The sequence below is a fragment of the Lissotriton vulgaris genome, chromosome 6, assembly GCF_964263255.1.
Source record: "Lissotriton vulgaris chromosome 6, aLisVul1.2, whole genome shotgun sequence".
Taxonomy (NCBI): domain Eukaryota; kingdom Metazoa; phylum Chordata; class Amphibia; order Caudata; family Salamandridae; genus Lissotriton; species Lissotriton vulgaris.
The window spans coordinates 435,098,331-435,120,342 of NC_141694.1; the positions used below are offsets into that span (position 1 = coordinate 435,098,331).

The window sequence follows — 22,012 nt, forward strand, 5'->3', positions numbered from 1 at the left end:
TCACTGAACAAGCATTCAGCGGGATGTGGTCTGCAATCACCACATTTCTAGTTACCAACCCTTAGTAAGTGCATTCGGTTGGACCACACACCATTCCCTTCCTTCTAATATTGACCAGTTGTCACACAAGAAAGACAAATGTTTCCCAGTTAGGGATTCAAAGCAAGCCTGCAACCCCCCACTACTATTCAAACGTTCCCGTGCCATCTCAATGCTTGAATGTCTACCACCCCTGAGCACGTTTAGGACTCTTGAGCACAATTATTACCGTTTAGGTGCCCTCTCATACATGTTGATAAACACTAAGATTGTAAGAATATCATATATGAACCACAATGTCCAGCTTGTGAAGGACTGGTGATTTATGTGTTTCGCAAATTTTACTGCCTTCTGGATAGCTATGGCCATGTACATAGTTTGTTGCTTTGCCCTTCTGCAAAAGAAAGTACACTGTATAGTAAACATCTGAATATGGTGCTCAGTCTCTCCGTGAGAATTGTTCCTTGACTGGAGACAGCCTGACTGGTTACCCAAACCCTGATAACTAGTTGGAGGCAACCATATATGGTGTGTAATTACCTGCACAACTTTGCACACCGTAACATGAAAGGGAGCCCTCTCCTGTATAGTTTGGCACCACAATAACCCATGCTGTCCTAGGTTTTGTGGGAATCAAAAATTTGGGAGATCAGGGCAATTTTAACATGACTTGTATATTACTCAATTGTTGTAGTCCTTTTTAGGTGCGTTCAGACAACATTAGAGATCATGCTATGCAACAGTTGGTCCTCTGCAAAGTAACATTGAGGTTTCCTGAGCTTAGAGGTATGAAATTCTTGGGGGAATCACCTTTCTGTAAAATACCGTACTCAGAACTGAAGAGATGGATGGTGATGTAATTCCAACCGGTCTTTAAATAGAGATGGAAATATTTGAGTTTGGTGTTTAGGTGGTCTGGAATTCTTATAAATAGTATGATGATTTAATAAACATTTATGATTGTTTGGAAGACCTGCTTGATATTTAATGGGCTAGCAAAATTTTGGTGGATTTATAAGTGCATAATGCTGACCATAGAATACAGTGCACTGTCCGCTACTATAAAAATGGTAAATAAATTTGTATTGTTTTACTTATTTTTTGCAGTTAAATAGCTTCCTTACCAAAAGGTAACTTATCCCATTTAAGTTGCAGCTGTAACCTGGTAATTGTTAATTTGTTTTGTAGAAGTCAAATGTGTAGATCACATGTCAGCTAAAAATGAGACCTTAATATTATACGTTCTTTTTCAGATGAAAAGGGAGTAGCAGTTCCTGTACCTTTTCCGTCCTATGCAAAGAAGATTTTAATATCATTATGCAAAGATGTAACTTTCCAAGTAAGGTGTACCGCTTGCCGGAGGGCGCTGCGTTCCGACGTGGAAGTAACTGCCCATTTCAGGTAAGAAGTGTCCCTTACTTTGTAAAAATAAATAAAAAAAATTGCAACTGTCTAATCTATTTTCCTTGTTAAAAATTTCAGAATAAATGTGAGCCCCATGAGTATCTACATGCAGCCATATCCAGGTGTAGTCTTTGGTGCTGTTGTGTAGGCAGGCACCTAGAAGGGTCTGTGTAGCTTCCTCCAGGGAATATGGCTGTCTTATTCTCATAAATAGCACCACACAGAACTAAGAAAAGCGCTTGGGGGGTCTTTAGCAACATCTGCAAGTAGCTACTTTCAGTTTGCTTCGCAGGGGTCTGGTGCAGATGTATAACCAGACTCCCACATACTCTTTCTTCGACAGCTGTCAGGTTACAGGCTCTGCGTTTGGCTCATGAATGTAGCATTTGGCTGAGTATAACCAATTGCCGTTCATCCAATTTGTGAAGATGTCATTGCATATGGTCCTCATGTGGGATTCACTAAAGCCTCTGCTCACAGCTGCCCAGAGTGAAAGCTCAACCTTTGGGGGCATGTGTGTCTGTCTGAGTGTCTCAAGGACTCCTTAACCGTTTGTGTGCAGCCACCTGCAGGATTCACTCTTGATGACGCAACAAGCCACTGTGTGCACACTCCACCGGTGGTACGTCAGTGTGTCTGTGACACTGAAATGTCCAGTGTATGTGTCCTTTCCTGAAACAGTTCTACATGTTTTCCTCTGCGCCACTTGCTCTGTGCCATGTTTTTTTCTGTGCCCCGTTTTTAGGTCTCGTAGCGAAAACAGCGCGTAAACGCTGTCTCGCCGAGATCTTTTGTTACTGACTGTGCTTCCCAGGAGACAGCACCTGGCCGTGCGCATCTCGCAAAAGGCGATCGGCGCAGGCCACGCGCGCGCGAACGCGCGCGCCGTGGCTGTCTCCTGGGAAGCATACATACACAGGCACACCTCCCCCTGCACGCAAGTGCACACAGCACCACACACATACACAAGCGCTCATACAAGCACGGGGAGACGTCCCCCGCCCACCCCTCCGCCGTCGCACACACACACACACACACGCACACATATAGGCATCCCCCCCTTCCCCTGAGGGGGTCACATAGCTCCCCCCAGCTCCCACAGTGCCCCGCGTGCTGCCGCAGCTCACCCCGGCTATCTCCCATCCCGGGGGGGGGGGGGGGGGGGGGGGCGGGGTCGCTCGCTGGTGCCGGGTGCCCCCCTCCCCGGTGTGAGCCGCTCCTTGCGGGCTGCCGCCGGGTCCTCCGCACTCTTTTCCAGCTATCTCCCAGGGCTCCGTCAGCCGGTGCCCGCAGCCGCCACCGCGATCCCAGCCTGCACCGCGCGCGGCCGGAGGGAGGACCTCCAGCGATCCCATCGACCAGCGCGCAGCGGGGACTCCGCCTATCACTTCCTGCTTTCCTATATCATTAGCATAGATAGCAGCCGGCATAAACATAGAAAACGGAGCGGGGCTCTACGTGGCCTGCGGAGGCAGCCGCCATCTTTGAAAAGGCTGGTTAGAATAATTCTGAACGGGAGCAGGTGATATAGGGGGTCCTAGCGCGTTCTCTCGAGGGCCTACAGTGCGTTCAATACTGTGTTCATAGTGGCCAAGGTTTCCTAATGCTATCAGTCCTGTCAAGAATCACGCATCAGGCGTGATTCTAGTGCATTTCATTGTGAAGATCCGCATCACCGCACTGAAATGAATTAGTGACGCATTATAGCGCTGCTCAGTCGTCACTGCAGAGCACTGCTATAATGCACTATAATGTCATAACTATGTAAGCTGAAGTAGCGCAGTGCGCACTGTTCCCGGCAGCATAAAGGACTGGCAACGTTTCCAAGCTTTACACCCTCAGCCCCAATACCCAGCATAACTGAAGTCAAAATCAGTGCCCGGCCAGTCACGGCTTGTCCGTGTTAATTAGCCTAAGGTCAGTGGGGGGTGAGAGTCGAATGCTGCGCGGGGCAGGAAAAGAGATTAGGTGAGAGCCAAGTGCTCCTCGTCGCCACCACTGCCCGTGATTGGAGCAACGTGAATCTTCTCACCCTGGCCATGCAACTGACCCCAGCCTGGATGGCGCCTCATCAGTAAGTGTTGTCCGAGTGAGTAATTGTTTTAAATAGTTAAAACCTGCCATGCTGTAATTTCATTGTTCTAAAGTTTGACTGGCAGTTTGGCGTGTTGTTAGTAGTTAACAAGAGCCGCAGGGGGTGCTTGTGCCATTCTCCCTTCCTTTGCAGCATGATCTGAATCCCACTGTGCTGCTGCCCCCTGGCCTTTTCCTTTCCTTTGGTGACGTCCCGCTCTTCAGATGGAGTCACTTGAAATTAAAGTTAGCAGTGTCTTTGGAGCATCCGTTTTTTTATTTTCTTCTGCGTGGTAGGTCCTGGGTGTGTAGAGGTGCATGCAAATCATTACAAATAGCGGGTGGCTGCACACCAGACCACGGGGGCAGTGTGAGTGCGCATCTATTGATAAAATTACACTGGTTAATGAGCTCTGCCGGAAAAGCGTGAAGCTACCACAGAGTCAAGAGTTCGAAGAAATACTTTCTATTAGCAGATGTTTGATGTATATTTGGGAACCCGGTGTTAGCTTTTAGAGTATAACGGCGGACAACGATAGAGCAGCTGACATACTGACTACCAAGATATCTATATTTCTAATGCGCAAGCAGTAATTTTCCAGGTTCGAGCTTGTTTATATGCTGCGCAAACTGGCTCAACTGAGGGAGCAGCTTATATTCGCTTTTGTGTCTGGTGCGAAAATGTTAATTAATTTTTCCAGTCACGGTTGCGACGCCATAATTTTGAGTTTAAAGTTGAATTGAAAAGTACAGTTTTTCCATTTAGCTGGTCACATCCTACAGTCAATTAAAGATAAAAGCTGTTACTTATAACGTTGAGTTCGGAAAACCTTACCAATACCTTTAATGTTAATCACAGGCATTACATCTGTGTGTGGGGGGAGCCGTTCGGCATATACTTTATTTCTGATATTACTTGATGTCACTCAAAGTTGTTGAAATGTCACTCATAATTTCACAGAAATTTTGAAAATGTCACACATGGCAATCTGAAACCTTGGCAGCTATGTGCTATGCGTTACATTTTCATAATTTCAGTGTAATTATGAGTGACATTTCAACCATTATAACTATGAGTACCACTTTCTCCCGAGCAAAATCAAGCAAAACATAAACATCAGAAATTACACCCATTTGAGCAAGGAACAACTCTAAGAAGATCTCAACACTGCTGCAAAATACCTGAAATGGAAGGGCACTAACTGGAGACAGACTGCCTGACTGCAGTTCTCAGCAGAGGGCAGGCTGCACATAGCTGCCAAATTGTCAGTTTGCTTATGCATAGCTGCCAAGTTTTTGGTTTGTGTATGTATGTGTGACATTCCCATATTTGCATTGTGTTTATGTGTGACATTTCAATACCTCACGTGTGACACTTGGAGTGACACTTTTTTGTGAGCTGTGTGAATAATAACAGCTGTGAGCCCGTGCCTGAGGTGCATCATCAGAGCTTTGTGAATAATAACTGCGTCAGCACCGTGGTGAGGTGCATAATAACTGTCAGCCCCGTGGTGAGGTGCATCATTACAGCTGCGTGAATAATAACAGCTGTGAGCCCGTGCATGAGGTGCGTCATCAGAGCTTTGTGAATAATAGCTGCGTCAGCCCCGTGGTGAGGTGCATAATAACTGCGTCAGCCCCGTGGTGAGGTGCATCATTACAGCTGCGTGAATAATAACTGCGTCAGCCCCGTGCGTGAGGTGCATCATTAGAGCTGCGTGAATAATAACAGCTGTGAGCAACAGCACTCTTGCACACACTCAAACTGCTCACCAATTCAAAGTATGCTAAAACATTTATGCAACGCATTGTCATACACAATGCCAATAACTCAAACTTTAATGCTGCGAGACCTATTGCATTGCAAATGCTTGTTTCCTCTGTGCCCCTTTTTCTCCCCTGTGACCCCGTGATTCTGTGCCCTCTCCCCCGCCCCCGTTCCCTCCACTGCATCACCTGCGGCTCCGCTCCTGTGACTGCCAATTCGCTGCCCCTACCTCCCGCCTCCTTCTGCCTCCCTCCTCCCCATATATGGCGGCCGCGCAGCAGGCCCGCCGCTGGCGCGCCGAAGCCTAGACCGCACCCAGGGCCAGGACCCCTGGCCCCCGCGAACACCACAATGCCCGCCTCTAATACGACTCCAGCACCCTCCACGCACTCAACGCCGGACAATCACGCACCTGCTAACTATCCACCCAGAAGCGCACCCAAGGACCCTTCTCCTGCCGGAACTGCAGCTTCACCAGTATCCGGACCGCCAACCCACCTAACGAAGAACTCAACTACCTTGGATGCATCCTTCTCAACACCCGCTCCGCACGCAAACACGCTGTGGAACTCTGGGACCTACTGGACTCCAACACCACAGATGTCGCCTTCCTGACGGAGATCTGGCTGAACCCCTCCTCAGCACCCGAAATCGCCATAGCCATCCCGGAAGGCTATAAGATCACCCACAGGGACTGCACCAATGGAGTAGGAGGAAGAATCGCCATCATACACAGGAACACTCCCAAAGTCTCAGCCAACACTGACGACACCCTCCGCACCGCCGAACACCTGCACTTCCAGATCCACACCGATCCCAACACCACCCTCAGAGGAACCCTCATCTACAGATCCCCCGGACCATGAGCACAGTTCAGCGACTCCATCACCGACCTCGTCAGCACACACCCCCTCGCCTCCATGGACTACATCCTTCTCGTGGACCTGAACTTCCACCTGGAGAACAACCACGACACCAACTCCTCCACCCTGATCGCCAACCTCGCCAACCTCTGACTCAGACAACTTGTCACTACACCCACTCTCTCCGCCGGCCACACGCTTGACCCCTTCTTCTCTGCAAGTTCCCACGTCTTCAACCACACCACTGAGCTCCACTGGACCGATCACCGCTGCAACCACTTAACCTTCGTGAAATCCACCACGCACCACTGCCCCCACCAAATGCTGCGCTGCTGCCGGAGCAAAGTCACCGAAGACCAGCTTTCCAGCTCCATCGCCCGGAACCCACCCACAGATCGACCGACCCGGACACCACCGCCCGAAATCTCAGACAGTGGATCAACGACTGCGCCAACACACTCACCCCTCTCAAGAAGCCCTCCAACACCCACACTAGCAAGAAAGCCCGCTGGTTCACCGAAGACCTCCAGGCCTCCAAACGAACCTGCCGAAAACTAAAAAAAATAAACTGAATCCGTGAACGAACACCGGAAAGCTACACCACCCACAGACACCACCATCTCATCAGATCCGCCAAAGGATCTTCTTCAAAGACCGCCTAGACCACAAAGCACACAACAGGAAAGATATCTTTAACATTGTGAAGGAACTCTCCAACCCCAGCTCCAACACCAACAACATCCCACCTACACAAGACCTGTGCGACTCGCTGGCCACCTTCTTCCATCGCAGATCACGGACATCCACGACCGCTTCAACGCCACCCCCACCCTGGCAAACACTGAGACCCCCGCTCCCACGACCACTACCTGCACCAACCGCCTGATCTCCTGGACCAACATCAACAACAACACCATCAAGATCATGAACACCGTCCACTCCGGATTCCCGGAAGACCCCTGCCCACACCACATCTTCAACAAAGCCAGGAGCACCATCGCACCCCATCTCCGGAAAACCATCAACATCTCCTTCGAGAGAGCGACCTTCCTGGAGAGCTGGAAGCACGCAGAGATCAACGCCTTACTCAAGAAACCCAAGGCGGACCCCAAGGACCTCACGAACTTCCAACCCATCTCCCTGCTTCCGTTCCCGGCGAAGATCATCGAAAAGGCCGTCAACAAACAACTGACCAGCTTCCTCGGAGAACAGTATCCTGGGCCCATCCCAGTCCGGGTTCCACAGCAACCACAGCACCGAAACTGCCCTCATTGCCTCCACCGATTACATCAGGTCCCTGCTAGACAACGGAGAAACGCAGCCCTCATCCTCCTGGACCTGTCCGCTGCCTTCGACACGGTCTACCACTGCACACTACGAACAGGCCTCTACGACGCTGGAATCCAAGAGAAGACCCTGGACTGGACCACTTTGTGGAGATTTCATTCTTTCATTGTAGAACTCAGTGATGCCATAGAATGACATCACTGAGAGATTCTGTGAAAACAGTTAGTTGAAGAAGCTGGAGGTCCCTGTACACCTGTGAAGATGTACTTCCATGAATAAAGGCTTTTATTCATTAACCACTGCCTCTGTGGTTACTACACACTTCCTTCCTCTCCGGCTGAACACAGAGCGTCCCCCCCCCTCCCTTCTGCTCTGAAGTCACCGAGATCATCTGCAGCGTACCCCAAGGCTCATCCCTCACCCCAACGTTGTTCAACGTCTACTTGGCACCACTCGCCCACGTCGCAAGACGGCATGACCTCAACATCATCTCCTATGCCGACGACACCCAGCTGATCATCTCCCTCACCAAGGACCCCCACACCGCCAAAACCAACCTCCACGAAGGAATGAAGGCCGTCGCCGACTGGATGAGGAACAGCCGACTGAAGATGAACTCGGACAAGACGAAGGTCCTCATCCTCGGATCCACCCCCTCGGCCTAGGACGACTCCTGGTGGCCGACTGCACTAGGAACACCCCCAACACCCACCGACTGTAACGACCTGGCGTTCCCAGGATCGGGGACAGACACCCACAGAACACAAAACCACTTATTGTGAGTTAGGGATTTATTGATAATGTGCAAGGTAGCGGGAAGTAAACACACAGAATGTTCTTTAGAATTCACCAGGTCTGTATATGTTACCCCATTCACAGAGCTGGTGTTATGCACCGTCCTCCGCATGTACAACGGTCCCGTTGTACGCCAACGGAGGGCACTGTGCTAAAAGGGGCCGACAATGCCATTCGATAGCTGTGAGGGGTCTTGATCTCTGACGTTGGGGTAGCAGACGTGAGGAAGGTGGGAGTCGCCCAGCCGGGTTCTCTACCACAACTTCCTTGTGGATACGGGGAGCAGCCGCTCTACCGGTATCTCAAACAGGCGATTTCTCGCTGCTTATCACCCAAGAACCAAAAGAGAGAGGTGGTCGAGAGCAGCCACTCGATCAGACCTACCTCTGGATGCTAGGACCGCGGAGACGCCGCAAACTCCTCCCGGAGTGCGTCTCAACACTAATCCCGGACTAGTACAAGGACGGGGCCTGGGAGCTACGGCTCACACCAACCTCCGTTTACCTGGCTTCCAATAAGACCCTTGGACCGGGCTGGGAGCAGCCGCTCCTACCAGCCTCAACTCGGGATCCTGAGCCGAGCCTCGCTGACTCCTCCGAGTCAGACGACGCTTGCGCGCTGCAGACCACTGTTCCGCTAGTAACAGAGACACGGGGCGTTCCTACCTCCGTTCTCTTGAAGATCCACAATAGTTTCAACAGTCACTGCTCACGGAGCGCTCTGCTTCAGGATACGTCGGCTTTGGAGTCTGAATATCCGACATGGCATCCTTTCCCTTTCCGCCTATATAGGCGGTCCTTCATGTTATGCAACACGTACTATAGGTGTTGCGTAATCTCGCCGCGCTAGGCTTCCTGGGATTTGTAGTCCGGTCTGCCAGCGGCGCGCGACAACAGCGAAGGCATGACGAGGGGAGGAAATCATGACACCGACCACGCATGCAACCTAGGGGTCATCCTCGACTCTACCCTCTCCATGACGAAGCAGGTCAACACAGTCGCCTCCTCCTGCTTAAACTACCTCTGCATGCTTTGCAGGATCTTAAAGTGGCTCCCCACGAAACAAGAAGGATGGTCACCCAGGCCCTCTTCAGCAGTAGGCTGGACTACGAAAACGCACTCTACGCAGCAGCCCCGGCCAAAATCCTGAAACGGCTTCAACGCATCCAGAACGCCTCCGCATGCCTGTTCCTCAACATGCCTTCCCGCAGCCACATCACACCCCACCTGAGACCTACACTGGCTCCCTATCAACAAAAGGATAACTTTCAAACTCCTCACCCAAGCACACAAGGCACTCCACAACACCGGACCAACGTACATCAACAGCCGACTCAGCCTCTACACCGCCAGCTCCGCTCCACAGACCGTGCCCTCACCACCGTCCCCCGCATCCGAAGAGTGACCGTTGGCACCAGATCATTCTCCCACCTCGCCGCCAAGACATGGAACACCCTCCCCACTGCCTGCGGCCGACTGAAGACCTTTTGACCTTCAGAAGGCTTCTCACGACCTGGCTCTTCGAACAGTAGCAGCCCCCCCCCGCGCTTGAGACACTCGTGGGTGTATAGAGTGCTTTACAAATGCCATGATTGATTGATTAGATTATGCTTTGTTATGTAAGAGTGATATGTTATGGTAGTTAGCATTTGTATAGTGCACACTGTTAAACGTTTAGCAGAGAAGTGCCTACTCCTTCTGGAGCAATTACAGCCATATCTGTATGCTTGGTTGCTTGATTGTGTGGTTGAAGTTTTCTCTGGCGTATGTGGGAAGATCTGGGTGTGATGTGTAAGGTCCTGACATATGGTCCAATTGTGTCGCACGTCATTTCTGTTCATGCCATTGTTAGGAAAACCTGTGAGATGGGATAGAGCACAGTTCATGTTGCATTTTTTATCCTTTGTGAATAGTTGATGAATCATAACATGGTGGTCATTCTACCCACTTGGTTTCTATCAAGTTTTTGTTATGGAGAGTCAGAATAGTTTTGAGGGACTTTTAGGTGGCAGGGGTGGAGGGGGTCCGGAAATGTGCTGACAACCATAGTTTATATTTTGCCATGGGGCCTAGATGTGTCTGAGTGAGAAATAGGTCATTGTGTTCAGTAGATTAATCACTGTGGTCTTGTGCAGAGATAAGAATCAGGGAGACAATCTAAGGCTCAAAGAGTTCGATTTTCCATGGCCCTACAGAGGTTTCATTTTTTTTTTTAGTTAAATGGTAGGAGTTTGCTGGCTTGGAGTGAGAGAGACCTACTTTTCCATCATGATTTGTTAACTTGTGGTTGTTTAATTTGTAAAGAAATATTGAAGTTGAAGCTGTCTTGTGTTTGGTGAGGTTGGAGACTCTCCTGGAGGAACCTTAGTTCCAGTTCTTTGGGTGTTTGGTGCATTAGATACAGTGTCTTAAAAGTGATCAGATTTGAAGCACTTGAAGTTTCAGGGGGTCTTGGTGTAGTGTCATCCCAAGATGGAGGTGGACACTGCAAGGTCTCTTGTGGACAAGTTGTAATTTGTTTAAGAGGTAAAAAGAACAAAACCTTATATCGACAATGTTATACAAGAAACAGACAAACATCGCCTCCTCTCTGCTAAGGAACAGAGGCATCGCCTCCCCCGAAGCAAGGAACTGACACATCATCTTCCCTGTGACCCATTTGTTTGATTTGCGTGACACATCTAAAGTACTTTGTGGGGAAAGTGTTGCATTTACAACTTGCATTGAACTGAACTATTTCTACCATTTAAGAGCCTTATTTTTTATACCGTTTTGTGGATTTTTATCTTTTGGTCTTGTATTGGTTTAGATAAAGATTACTTATTTTTCTAAACTGGTGTGGTGTGCATTTGTAGTGTGTTCACTGTGTTAATGTGTGTGTTTACAAGTCTTCTGAAATAAGCCTATCTGCTCGTGCCAAGCTACCAAGACCTGTCTGGCTTTTTGACGTAGTCCCTCCTCATTATTATTTATTTTGTCCCCTTTTTGCCCCTCATACCCTTGATACTTTTGGTCCACTGACTTTTTATAGGTGTTGGCCAAGGGGATAGGTGTTCTTTTGTCCCTCATAGTTTTTTACCTCAGGCCCAGAGGCCTGTTCTGTCAGGAAACTCCTGTATTCACAAAATGGAGGGCCCTAACTGTTTCCAACTGCCACACCTTAGTCAGCCCCATAGGATAACATTAGGCCTTCCAGAACCTTCTGGACCCTACTGGACTCTGTGGGGGTTGTCTATATAAGGGCAGAGGTTAGGAGGCCATTTTGTGCTGACCAGAGAGTGGAGGAGTGAGGCAGTGGTGAGAGGAGGAGGACGCACTGGGAGCAGTTAATTTGTCCTTGTGACAGACAGCCACTACAGGGAGACGTTCCCCCTTCAACCCCTGACCAATCCCTCCCAACCATCTTCTTCTGTTGAGGAAATCAATCTACTTGTGAAGGAAGTCCCTTCTAAATTTGAGCCCCAGTGAACCCTGTCAGGACGCTCTTATTAGAGGACTTCCCTAATTTCCCATTGCCAGCGCTTCACATACCAGCGTTGAAGAGCAGCTGAGAGCCCCGTGTTGTGGCCGGTGTTCCCTTGACGCGCTGTGGGGAAGACGCGTGTCTGTGGAGCCTTAGCGACCTGGGGAGCGAGTGCGCCGCTCTGGAGTGTATTTCCGGTGGAGCCAGGTGAGGGGAGAGACTGCGCAGAGGAGCGGAGACAGCGTGGCGCCAGGCGGGAATACTAATCCCTCGCGCCCGCGCTGTTCAGCTCTGCATTGCGGGAGGCGGATCTGAGGAGGCGAGGCCTGCGGGAAGCGTGTCTGCGGGAAGAGGAGTGTCTCGGAGGCGAGCCGCCTCCGTATTCCGGCGGCCTGAGTGACATCGCGGGAAGCGTCTAAACGACGCGCAAGCCCAGTGGGAGGCCGGCGAAGTGGTCTCGAAGGAAGAGAACCGGCGGAAGGCGGAGCAGCCTCTCGCCAACGGAGCCTGCGAGAAGTGCATCGCTCTGTCCATTTACGAGGCTCCTCGCCCAGCGCTGTGAAAAGGAAGCGCGCCTGGGCTGAGGAAACCTGACAAGCCCCCCCCCCACACGCTCTGATAGTTGATCTACCCCCCCCCCCCCACGCCAGCACCAGGCAAGTAGCTGGTTGGGGAAGTGTAGCAGGATCGCCAGAGGCCGGCTGACAGCTAGAAGCCGGAGGACTGTGGTAGAACTACCACGGAGACAGTAAGGAGAGTGGGGGTGAGGAAGTAAGGTGCTGTGCCCTCTTGGGGATTGTTACTATGCACAGGATCTAGTGTTTAGAAGGTGTTAGACAACCAAATCATCTTCTTTCTTAAGTGGAAAGTACTTGAGCATTGCATCAGGAAGCCTTATTGGTCATTGGGGCAGGGCAAAGTGGCCCAGTCAATAATTCAAGTAATATTGGTGAAAATGATGTCTGCTTCCTTTACAGAGGGGGTCAAGTGAAGAAGCTAATCAACAGTGGTTATAAGGAGGAGTTTACTAACGTGGTGTTGTGGTACTCTTATTGGGTTGAGGGAAGCTTTAAGCTCCTCAAGCAGCACACAGGTGGTTTCATACAGCTTGTGTGATTTCTACACTTCTCTTTGCGTGTGCGCCCTTGATGTGATTAAAGGGTTAGAGTCCTACTTCATAACCTCACCTAGTTAAATGTTAGAATCTGAGTAACGGTGCTAGTGATGTGAAATTGATGGTTTGAGTTAGCATTTCTGCAGGGACTGTATTAATTGGTGACTATAATGTATTGAGCTATCATCCCTGGAAGTGGGGCTGCTAATTTGAAGATTACTAAATATATAGTACTGGAAATACTGTTTGCTAAATTGTGATAAGAATTCAAGAGTATAGTAATTGCTTTCAAGACAAATTGTAATGCTTAAATTGTAAGATTTTGAAAACAAAGAGAATATTATTTTTATAAAGCAATACTTATTTTTCCACATTTTTGGTGTAGCGTTTTCTTTTTGAGTGCTATTGCGTGGTTTTACTTTTGGGTGGTCTGCAACCTTTACACTGTGCCTCTGAATGCTAGTCTTGCCCTAGGCCAGGCTACCCCAGTTCCAGCATATTGGTGCCTAGCGGTGGGATACTGACTTGGTTGCGGCTACTCACTAGTAATTCGACGTAATACACTAAACCTACACCAGGAGTTTTCTCCTTGCGGCCCTCACAATTTGTCTTTTTCGATTTTTCCAAATTTATTCCTGGTGGTGGGTGGAGTTGGCTTTAGGTTGCCCTTGCAACTCTGAAATTTCTGGTGTGCATCTAGGTTTGCCTGACTCACAATGGAGTTCGCTGTGGAAAACCTAGAGGTCTATTCCGTGTCACAATTGAAAATGTTCTGCCAGCAAATGGGGGTATTTTTCAAACATGGTGCCAGGAAAGGGGAGCTTCAGACCAGTCTTAGGGCTTGGGTGGAGGCACACCAAGAAAAGAAGGAGGAGGAGAAGAGGCCGACCAGGACACGGTGGGGGAGGTAGAAGAGTTATTCCACACTGAAGGGGAAAACTTACTCCCAGGACCAGTGTCCTACTCCAGAAGGGGCAGTAGCATCTCTGGGGGAAGCCTAACGGAAGCCGAGCTCACCGATAGGAGGGAGAAAAGACAGTTAAGGTGGGAGTTGGCTAAGTTGGAGCAGGAGAAAGAGGAGAGGAGGATGGCCCACAAGTTCAGATTGAAGGAGCTGGAGCTCCAAAGCCTGCGAAGGGGGTCCTCTCCTGGTAGGAATGGTGGCAGAGAACCAAAGGAGACAGCCAGGGAGACCAAACCCTACTTACCCAAAGACCTGATAGCGAGCTTCAGTCAGGGGGACGATATAGCTAAGTGGCTGGCTTTTTATGAGGTTTCTTTGAGGGTTCATGGGGTGCAGGAAAAGCACTGGGGGGGGTAGTTTGTATAAGTACATGCCTCCTGCTGGTCGGGACACCTTGCTGGCCCTGGAACCAGAGGAACAAACAAACTACCCCACCATGAAGCTGGCGTTGTTAAGGAAGTTTGGGCTTACCCCAGAAAGGTACCGACAGAAGTTTAGGGGGAGCCACAAATTAAGTACTCAGAACTGGGTGGACTTCCTTGACTACGCCAGAAAGGCCTTAGAGGGTTGGGTCAAGGGCAGTGAGGTAAAAGATTATGAGGGGCTGTACGATCTATTTTTGAGAGAACACCTCCTCGAGAAATGTTTTCCCGAGCTGCGCCAACACCTGGTGGACAGCAAGCTGACCAATCCCCGGAAGCATGCAGAGGAGGCGGACATCTGGGCAAGTACCCAGGTGTCCTCCAAGGGGACTGGAGGGGAATCTCAAAAAGCCGGACAGGGCGCCCCCCAGAAGGAGGAGGGGGGGGAGAAAAAGAAAGAGTTCTCTAAAGGTCCCCAAAATAACTTCCAAGGGAAGGGAGCAAGTTTCACCCCTAGGGCAAACCCGCCCAGAAACCCTAATCCTGGCCAAAGCCAGCAGCCAAGGGTTCTCCACTGTTTTGAATGTGGTGGTGTTGGACATTATAAGGGAGATGTCAGATGCCCAAAGAGACCACCCCCTCCCACCGGAGGAAAGTCACCGGGAGTAGCTAGTGTAGCGCTTGGGGAGGAGTTGCCCTTAGATAAGGGGGGTGAGTGGGAGGGTGTCACCTTAGTGTCCCTGGGAGAGCGGGAGATGGTGCCAAAGATCCAGGTGCCCCCAAATACTACAAAGTATGGGCAATGGGTTACCATCAATGGCCAGAGAGGGGAGGCTCTGAGAGATACAGGAGCCAGCATGACTATGGTGAGAAGTCAGCTGGTGTCTCCAGAGCAGGTTGTTCCTAATGTACTCCACCCCGCCGCGATGGCTGACGGCAGAATGGGCCACTATCCAGTGGCTGAGGTTCCCTTTGAGTGGGAGGGGGTTGCAGGTTCACTTCGAGTTGCCGTAAGCCCTGCCGTGCCAGTCGATTGTCTGTTGGGGAATGACATGGAACACAACACTTGGAGAGAGGTGGAATACCGGACGCATTCTGCGATGCTGGGTACACCTGACTGGGCCTGTGTCAGCACACGGTCTGCGACTGCCCGGAGAGGGAGTTCGCCTGGGTTGGAGCCTGGAACAATGGCCCAACCCGCTGCTAAGAAGGGACAGACCCGGAGACAGAGACAGCCTGCTCCGGCTTCCACACCCCATGAGACAGATCGGCCACCTGCGGTGGTGGACCAGGAGTCCGTGGAGGGGGAAGTAGACTCTCTGGAGGATTTACCCATCCCTGCGGAGTGGCATGTGGAGGGAGGTCCTACCAGAGAGGAATTCTGTAAGGGGCAGAGGGAGTGCCCCACCCTTGAGGGACTGAAGCGCCAGGCTGAAGCCCAAGCAGCAGGTGATGTTACGGGACATTACCATATTTACTGGGAGGATGGACTCCTCTACAGTGAACCCAAGGTACCCTTGCCTGGTTCATCAAGGGCCTTGGTAGTCCCGCAACAGTACCGAGCCTTTCTTTTGGAATTGGCTCATGCCATACCCCTGGCAGGACACTTAGGCCAGGACAAGACCTTTGCACGGCTTGTCCTCCACTTTTACTGGCCTCAGATGAAAGTGGCGTCCAACACATACTGTCGGACATGTGTAACCTGCCAGGCCAGTGGGAAACCAGGGGTGAAGCTAAAGGCTCCCCTGGAACCACTTCCAGTCGTTAGCACACCCTTTGAGAGGGTGGGCATCGACATTGTAGGGCCTTTAGATCCACCAACCACAGCTGGTCACAGGTTTATCCTGGTGCTGGTGGATCATGCCACACGGTACCCAGAGGCAATACCTCTGAGGACAGTCACTGCACCTGTAGTGGCAAGAGCCCTAATGGGAATCTTTACCCGAGTGGGATTTCCCAAGGAAGTTGTGTCTGACAGGGGGACCAACTTCATGTCAGCTTAAATGCGGGCAATGTGGAAGGAGTGTGGAGTGACCTACCGGTTCACCACTCCTTATCACCCCCAGTCGAATGGACTGGTTGAGAGGTTTAATAAGACCTTGAAGGGCATGATCAGAAGTCTGCCCGAAAGCCTGCGGAGGAAATGGGACGTCCTCCTACCCTGTTTACTCTTTTCCTACAGGGAAGTGCCCCAGAAGGGAGTGGGCTTCAGCCCCTTTGAGCTTCTGTATGGGCACCCTGTACGCGGTCCTCTCAGCCTGGTGAAGGATGGTTGGGAAAGTCTCCCAGGAAACCCCCCCAGGATGTGGTGAGCTACATGCTGGCCTTCAGGAGCCAAATGGCGAAGTTGTGGAAGCAAGCTTCTGACAACTTGGAGGCCAGCCAGGCAGTCATGAAGGAGTGGTATGACCACAATGCTCACCAGGTGGAATTGGAGCCTGGACAGAAAGTGTGGGTGATGGAGCCTGGAGAGCCTAGCGCCCTCCAGGATCGCTGGACAGGCCCCTTTGAGGTGTTGGAGAAGAAGGGTAAGGCCACATACCTGGTGGACCTTAAGACCCCTCGACAGCCCCTACGGGTGCTGCATGCCAACCGTCTCAAGCCCCACCAGGAGAGGCCCGAAGTCATGTTGATGATGGTGACTGACGGGGAAGAGGAAGCGGAAAGCGAACCTCTCCCAGATCTCTTTTCGTCTCAAGAGAAGGATGGGTCAGTGGAGGGAGTGATTCTCTCTCCCACTCTAACTCCTAAGCAACGGGAGGACTGCCGCCAGATACTGGAGCAGTACTCTTCGTTGTTCTCCCTTGTCCCAGGAAGGACCCACCTGTGTACCCATGACGTGGACACAGGAGACAGCCCACCAGTGAAGTCAAAGACCTACCGGCTGTCTGACAAGGTGAAGGCTAGCATCCATGGAGAGGTTGCCAAGATGCTAGAGCTGGGAGTAATTGAACCTTCCAACAGCCCTTGGTCCAGTCCGGTGGTGCTCGTGCCAAAAGCCGCACCACCAGGCACCACACCTGAACTGAGGTTCTGTGTGGATTACCGAGGACTGAATTCAGTGACAAGGACTGATGCTCATCCGATCCCTAGGGCAGATGAATTGATTGACCGGCTAGGAGCTGCCCAATATCTGAGTACCTTTGACCTCACTTCAGGGTACTGGCAGATCTCCTTGACAGATGGAGCAAGGGAAAGGTCAGCCTTCTCCACGCCTGAGGGACACTACCAGTTCTGTGTGATGCCCTTTGGGCTCAAGAACGCCCCTGCCACATTTCAGCGGCTGGTGAACCAGGTCCTCTCTGGAATGGAGAGTTTCTCTGCTGCTTACCTGGATGACATTGCTGTCTTCAGTAGCAGTTGGGAGGACCATCTGCAGCATTTGCAGGCAGTTCTCCAGGCCCTGAGACAAGCTGGATTGACAATCAAGGCCAGCAAATGCCAGATTGGGCAGGGGTCGGTTGTGTACCTTGGACACTTGGTGGGTAGGGGGACTGTGCAGCCCCTGCAGGCGAAGATTGAGGCAATCATGGCCTGGGAACCCCCCAAGACACAGACTGAGGTCCGAGCTTTCCTGGGCCTCACAGGCTACTACCGTCGCTTTGTGAAGGGGTATGGCACTATTGTAGCGCCCCTCACAGAGCTCACCTCCAAGAAACAACCTCGATGGGTAGTTTGGACGGGAGCTTGTCAGCAAGCTTTCGAGAAATTGAAACAGGCAATGTGTGCGGCACCGGTCCTGAAGGCCCCAGACTTCTCCAAGGAGTTCATTGTCCAAACAGATGCATCAGAACATGGCATTGGGGCAGTGTTATCGCAACTGAATGAAGAGGGCCTGGATCAACCTGTAGTCTTCTTGTCCAGGAGACTGCTTCCCCAGGAACAGAAGTGGAGTGCCATTGAGAGGGAAGCTTTTGCGGTGGTGTGGGCTCTGAAGAAGCTGCGGCCATACCTCTTTGGCTCGCACTTCCTAGTTCAGACTGACCACCGACCCCTTCGTTGGCTGATGCAAATGAAGGGGGAAAATCCCAAGTTGTTGAGGTGGTCCATCTCCCTACAGGGAATGGACTTCCGGGTGGAACATCGGCCTGGAGTGGACCACGCCAATGCAGACGGTCTCTCCAGGTATTTCCGCCTTAGTGATGAGGACTCCCAAGGGGTTGGGTAGTTCTCCCCACTTTCAGCTGGGGGGGACGAGTGTTAGACCTGTCTGGCTTTTTGACATAGTCCCTCCTCATTATTATTTATTTTGTCCCCTTTTTGCCCCTCATACCCTTGATACTTTTGGTCCACTGACTTTTTATAGGTGTTGGCCAAGGGGATAGGTGTTCTTTTGTCCCTCATAGTTTTTTACCTCAGGCCCAGAGGCCTGTTCTGTCAGGAAACTCCTGTATTCACAAAATGGAGGGCCCTAACTGTTTCCAACTGCCACACCTTAGTCAGCCCCATAGGATAACATTAGGCCTTCCAGAACCTTCTGGACCCTACTGGACTCTGTGGGGGTTGTCTATATAAGGGCAGAGGTTAGGAGGCCATTTTGTGCTGACCAGAGAGTGGAGGAGTGAGGCAGTGGTGAGAGGAGGAGGACGCACTGGGAGCAGTTAGTTTGTCCTTGTGACAGACAGCCACTACAGGGAGACATTCCCCCTTCAACCCCTGACCAATCCCTCCCAACCATCTTCTTCTGTTGAGGAAATCAATCTACTTGTGAAGGAAGCCCCTTCTAAATTTGAGCCCCAGTGAACCCTGTCAGGACGCTCTTATTAGAGGACTTCCCTAATTTCCCATTGCCAGCGCTTCACATACCAGCGTTGAAGAGCAGCTGAGAGCCCCGTGTTGTGGCCGGTGTTCCCTTGACGCGCTGTGGGGAAGACGCGTGTCTGTGGAGCCTTAGCGACCTGGGGAGCGAGTGCGCCGCTCTGGAGTGTATTTCCGGTGGAGCCAGGTGAGGGGAGAGACTGCGCAGAGGAGCGGAGACAGCGCGGCGCCAGGCGGGAATACTAATCCCTCGCGCCCGCGCTGTTCAGCTCTGCATTGCGGGAGGCGGATCTGAGGAGGCGAGGCCTGCGGGAGGCGTGTCTGCGGGAAGAGGAGTGTCTCGGAGGCGAGCCGCCTCCGTATTCCGGCGGCCTGAGTGACATCGCGGGAAGCGTCTAAACGACGCGCAAGCCCAGTGGGAGGCCGGCGAAGTGGTCTCGAAGGAAGAGAACCTGCGGAAGGCGGAGCAGCCTCTCGCCAACGGAGCCAGCGAGAAGTGCATCGCTCTGTCCATTTACGAGGTCCCTCGCCCAGCGCTGTGAAAAGGAAGCGCGCCTGGGCTGAGGAAATCTGACCAGCCCCCCCCCCCACGCCCTGATAGTGAGAAGTGCATCGCTCTGTCCATTTACGAGGCCCCTCGCCCAGCGCTGTGAAAAGGAAGCGCGCCTGGGCTGAGGAAACCTGCCCCCCCCCCACGCTCTGATAGTTGATCTACCCCCCCACGCCAGCACCAGGCAAGTAGCTGGTTGGGGAAGTGTAGCAGGATCGCCAGAGGCCGGCTGACAGCTAGAAGCCGGAGGACTGTGGTAGAACTACCACGGAGACAGTAAGGAGAGTGGGGGTGAGGAAGTAAGGTGCTGTGCCCTCTTGGGGATTGTTACTATGCACAGGATCTAGTGTTTAGAAGGTGTTAGACAACCAAATCATCTTCTCTCTTAAGTGGAAAGTACTTGAGCATTGCATCAGGAAGCCTTATTGGTCATTGGGGCAGGGCAAAGTGGCCCAGTCAATAATTCAAGTAATATTGGTGAAAATGATGTCGGCTTCCTTTACAGAGGGGGTCAAGTGAAGAAGCTAATCAACAGTGGTTATAAGGAGGAGTTTACTAACGTGGTGTTGTGGTACTCTTATTGGGTTGAGGGAAGCTTTAAGCTCCTCAAGCAGCACACAGGTGGTTTCATACAGCTTGTGTGATTTCTACACTTCTCATTGCGTGTGCGCCCTTGATGTGATTAAAGGGTTAGAGTTCTACTTCATAACCTCACCTAGTTAAATGTTAGAATCTGAGTAACGGTGCTAGTGATGTGAAATTGATGGTTTGAGTTAGCATTTCTGAAGGGACTGTATCAATTGGTGACTATAATGTATTGAGCTATCATCCCTGGAAGTGGGGCTGCTAATTTGAAGATTACTAAATATATAGTACTGGAAATACTGTTTGCTAAATTGTGATAAGAATTCAAGAGTATAGTAATTGCTTTCAAGACAAATTGTAATGCTTAAATTGTAAGATTTTGAAAACAAAGAGAATATTATTTTTATAAAGCAATACTTATTTTTCCACATTTTTGGTGTAGCGTTTTCTTTTTGAGTGCTATTGCGTGGTTTTACTTTTGGGTGGTCTGCAACCTTTACACTGTGCCTCTGAATGCTAGTCTTGCCCTAGGCCAGGCTACCCCAGTTCCAACAGTCTTGTATTGGTTTAGATAAAGATTACTTATTTTTCTAAACTGGTGTGGTGTGCATTTGTAGTGTTTTCACTGTGTTAATGTATGTGTTTACATGTCTTCTGAAATAAGCCTATCTGCTCGTGCCAAGCTACCAATGGCGGTGACAGGGGCTATTTTAGGAGTGTATCCCCCTTTCCCTGACTAGAAACAAGGGTCCCTATTTGGACAAAGGTGCAAACCATTGCCAACTAGAGATCCTAATTTCTAACATTGGTGGCAGCGGTGGGATTTGGACTTGCAGTTGTGATTTATATACAGTGATTGCTGTACACTACTAGTGAGTGCAGACCATTACGCGACCAAGTACATATTGGTAGAACTTTTTCTGTGGAACTTCTATTTTTTGAGAACTGCCAATCTTTTTCACCATAAGCAAAGTGGGATCCATTGCATTTGTGGATATTGAGTTTGAAGAAGAGAGGGTTGATACCTACACTGTACCACACCTCAAAGCTGTTTGCAAGAAATGTAAAATCTTTATAAGAGGCCTCACCAGGAAGGAGGAATACCAAAAGGTGCTGAAGGCCTGGTTGGAATCTAGGAATGCCAGTGAGCATCCTGAAGAGCCAAGAGAGGAGGCAGAGAATTAAGATGGGTAGCTGGAGGGACAATTGGGCCTGTATGGGGGGAAAGTGCCTTCTAGGGTGGGCAGCAGTGTTTCTTCAAAAGACCCATCCCCAGAAGAGTTGGAGGACAGGAAGAAAAGCAGAGTGCATGAGATGGAACTAACTGAGCTCAAAGTGGGGAGTCAAAATAGCATAGAAAGTAAGAAATTGGAGTTAGAAAATAAGAGGTTAGCCATGGAAGAGAAGAAGATGCTTTTAGAGCGTAAGAGAGTGATGAGGGAGCTGGAGCTGAAAGCAAAGCGCTTAGAGATCACTCCCTCTGGTGGCAGCTCATCATCAGATCCTGTAGAAGGAAAAGTATACATTCCCAAAGATGTGATGAAGGACTTCATAAAGCATAAGGACATTGGGCAGTGGTTTAAGGTTTATGAGTTAACCATGACGTCCCATAGAATCCCTGAGAGAGACTGGGGAGTGGGGTTGTGGGGCTGCTTTGTCAGTGAATGGAGGGACATCTTGTTAGACCTGCCCAAAGAGGATCAGATGTCCTATGCCCCCATGAAGGAAGCCTTAATAGCCAGGTATGGATTGACAACCCAGAGCTTTATAGGCAGAAAGTTAGGAATTGCAAGAAGCTGGAGTCTAGTACCTGGGTGGAGTATGTGTGTTTGTTTTGCAGAGTATTGGATGATTGGGTGAAGGGTAACAAAGTAAATGATTTTGAGGACCTCTGTGATTTAATTGCATGGGAGCACTTGTCCAGTAATTGTTTTCCACGGCTACGCCAACACTTGATTGACAGTAAGCTTACTGAGCCCAGGAAGCTT

General features: G+C 50.6%; 1 protein-coding gene across 1 annotated transcript in view; it reads left to right on the plus strand.

Moving 5' to 3' along the window:
- Positions 1–22,012, plus strand: part of ZNF451 (zinc finger protein 451) — an 837,322-nt gene that overhangs the window by 378,562 nt on the left and 436,748 nt on the right. Inside the window, exon 8 of the mRNA XM_086926452.1 lies at positions 1,293–1,440. Coding sequence (XP_086782578.1) covers positions 1,293–1,440 — 148 coding nt within the window. The remainder of the gene's footprint in view (positions 1–1,292; positions 1,441–22,012) is intronic.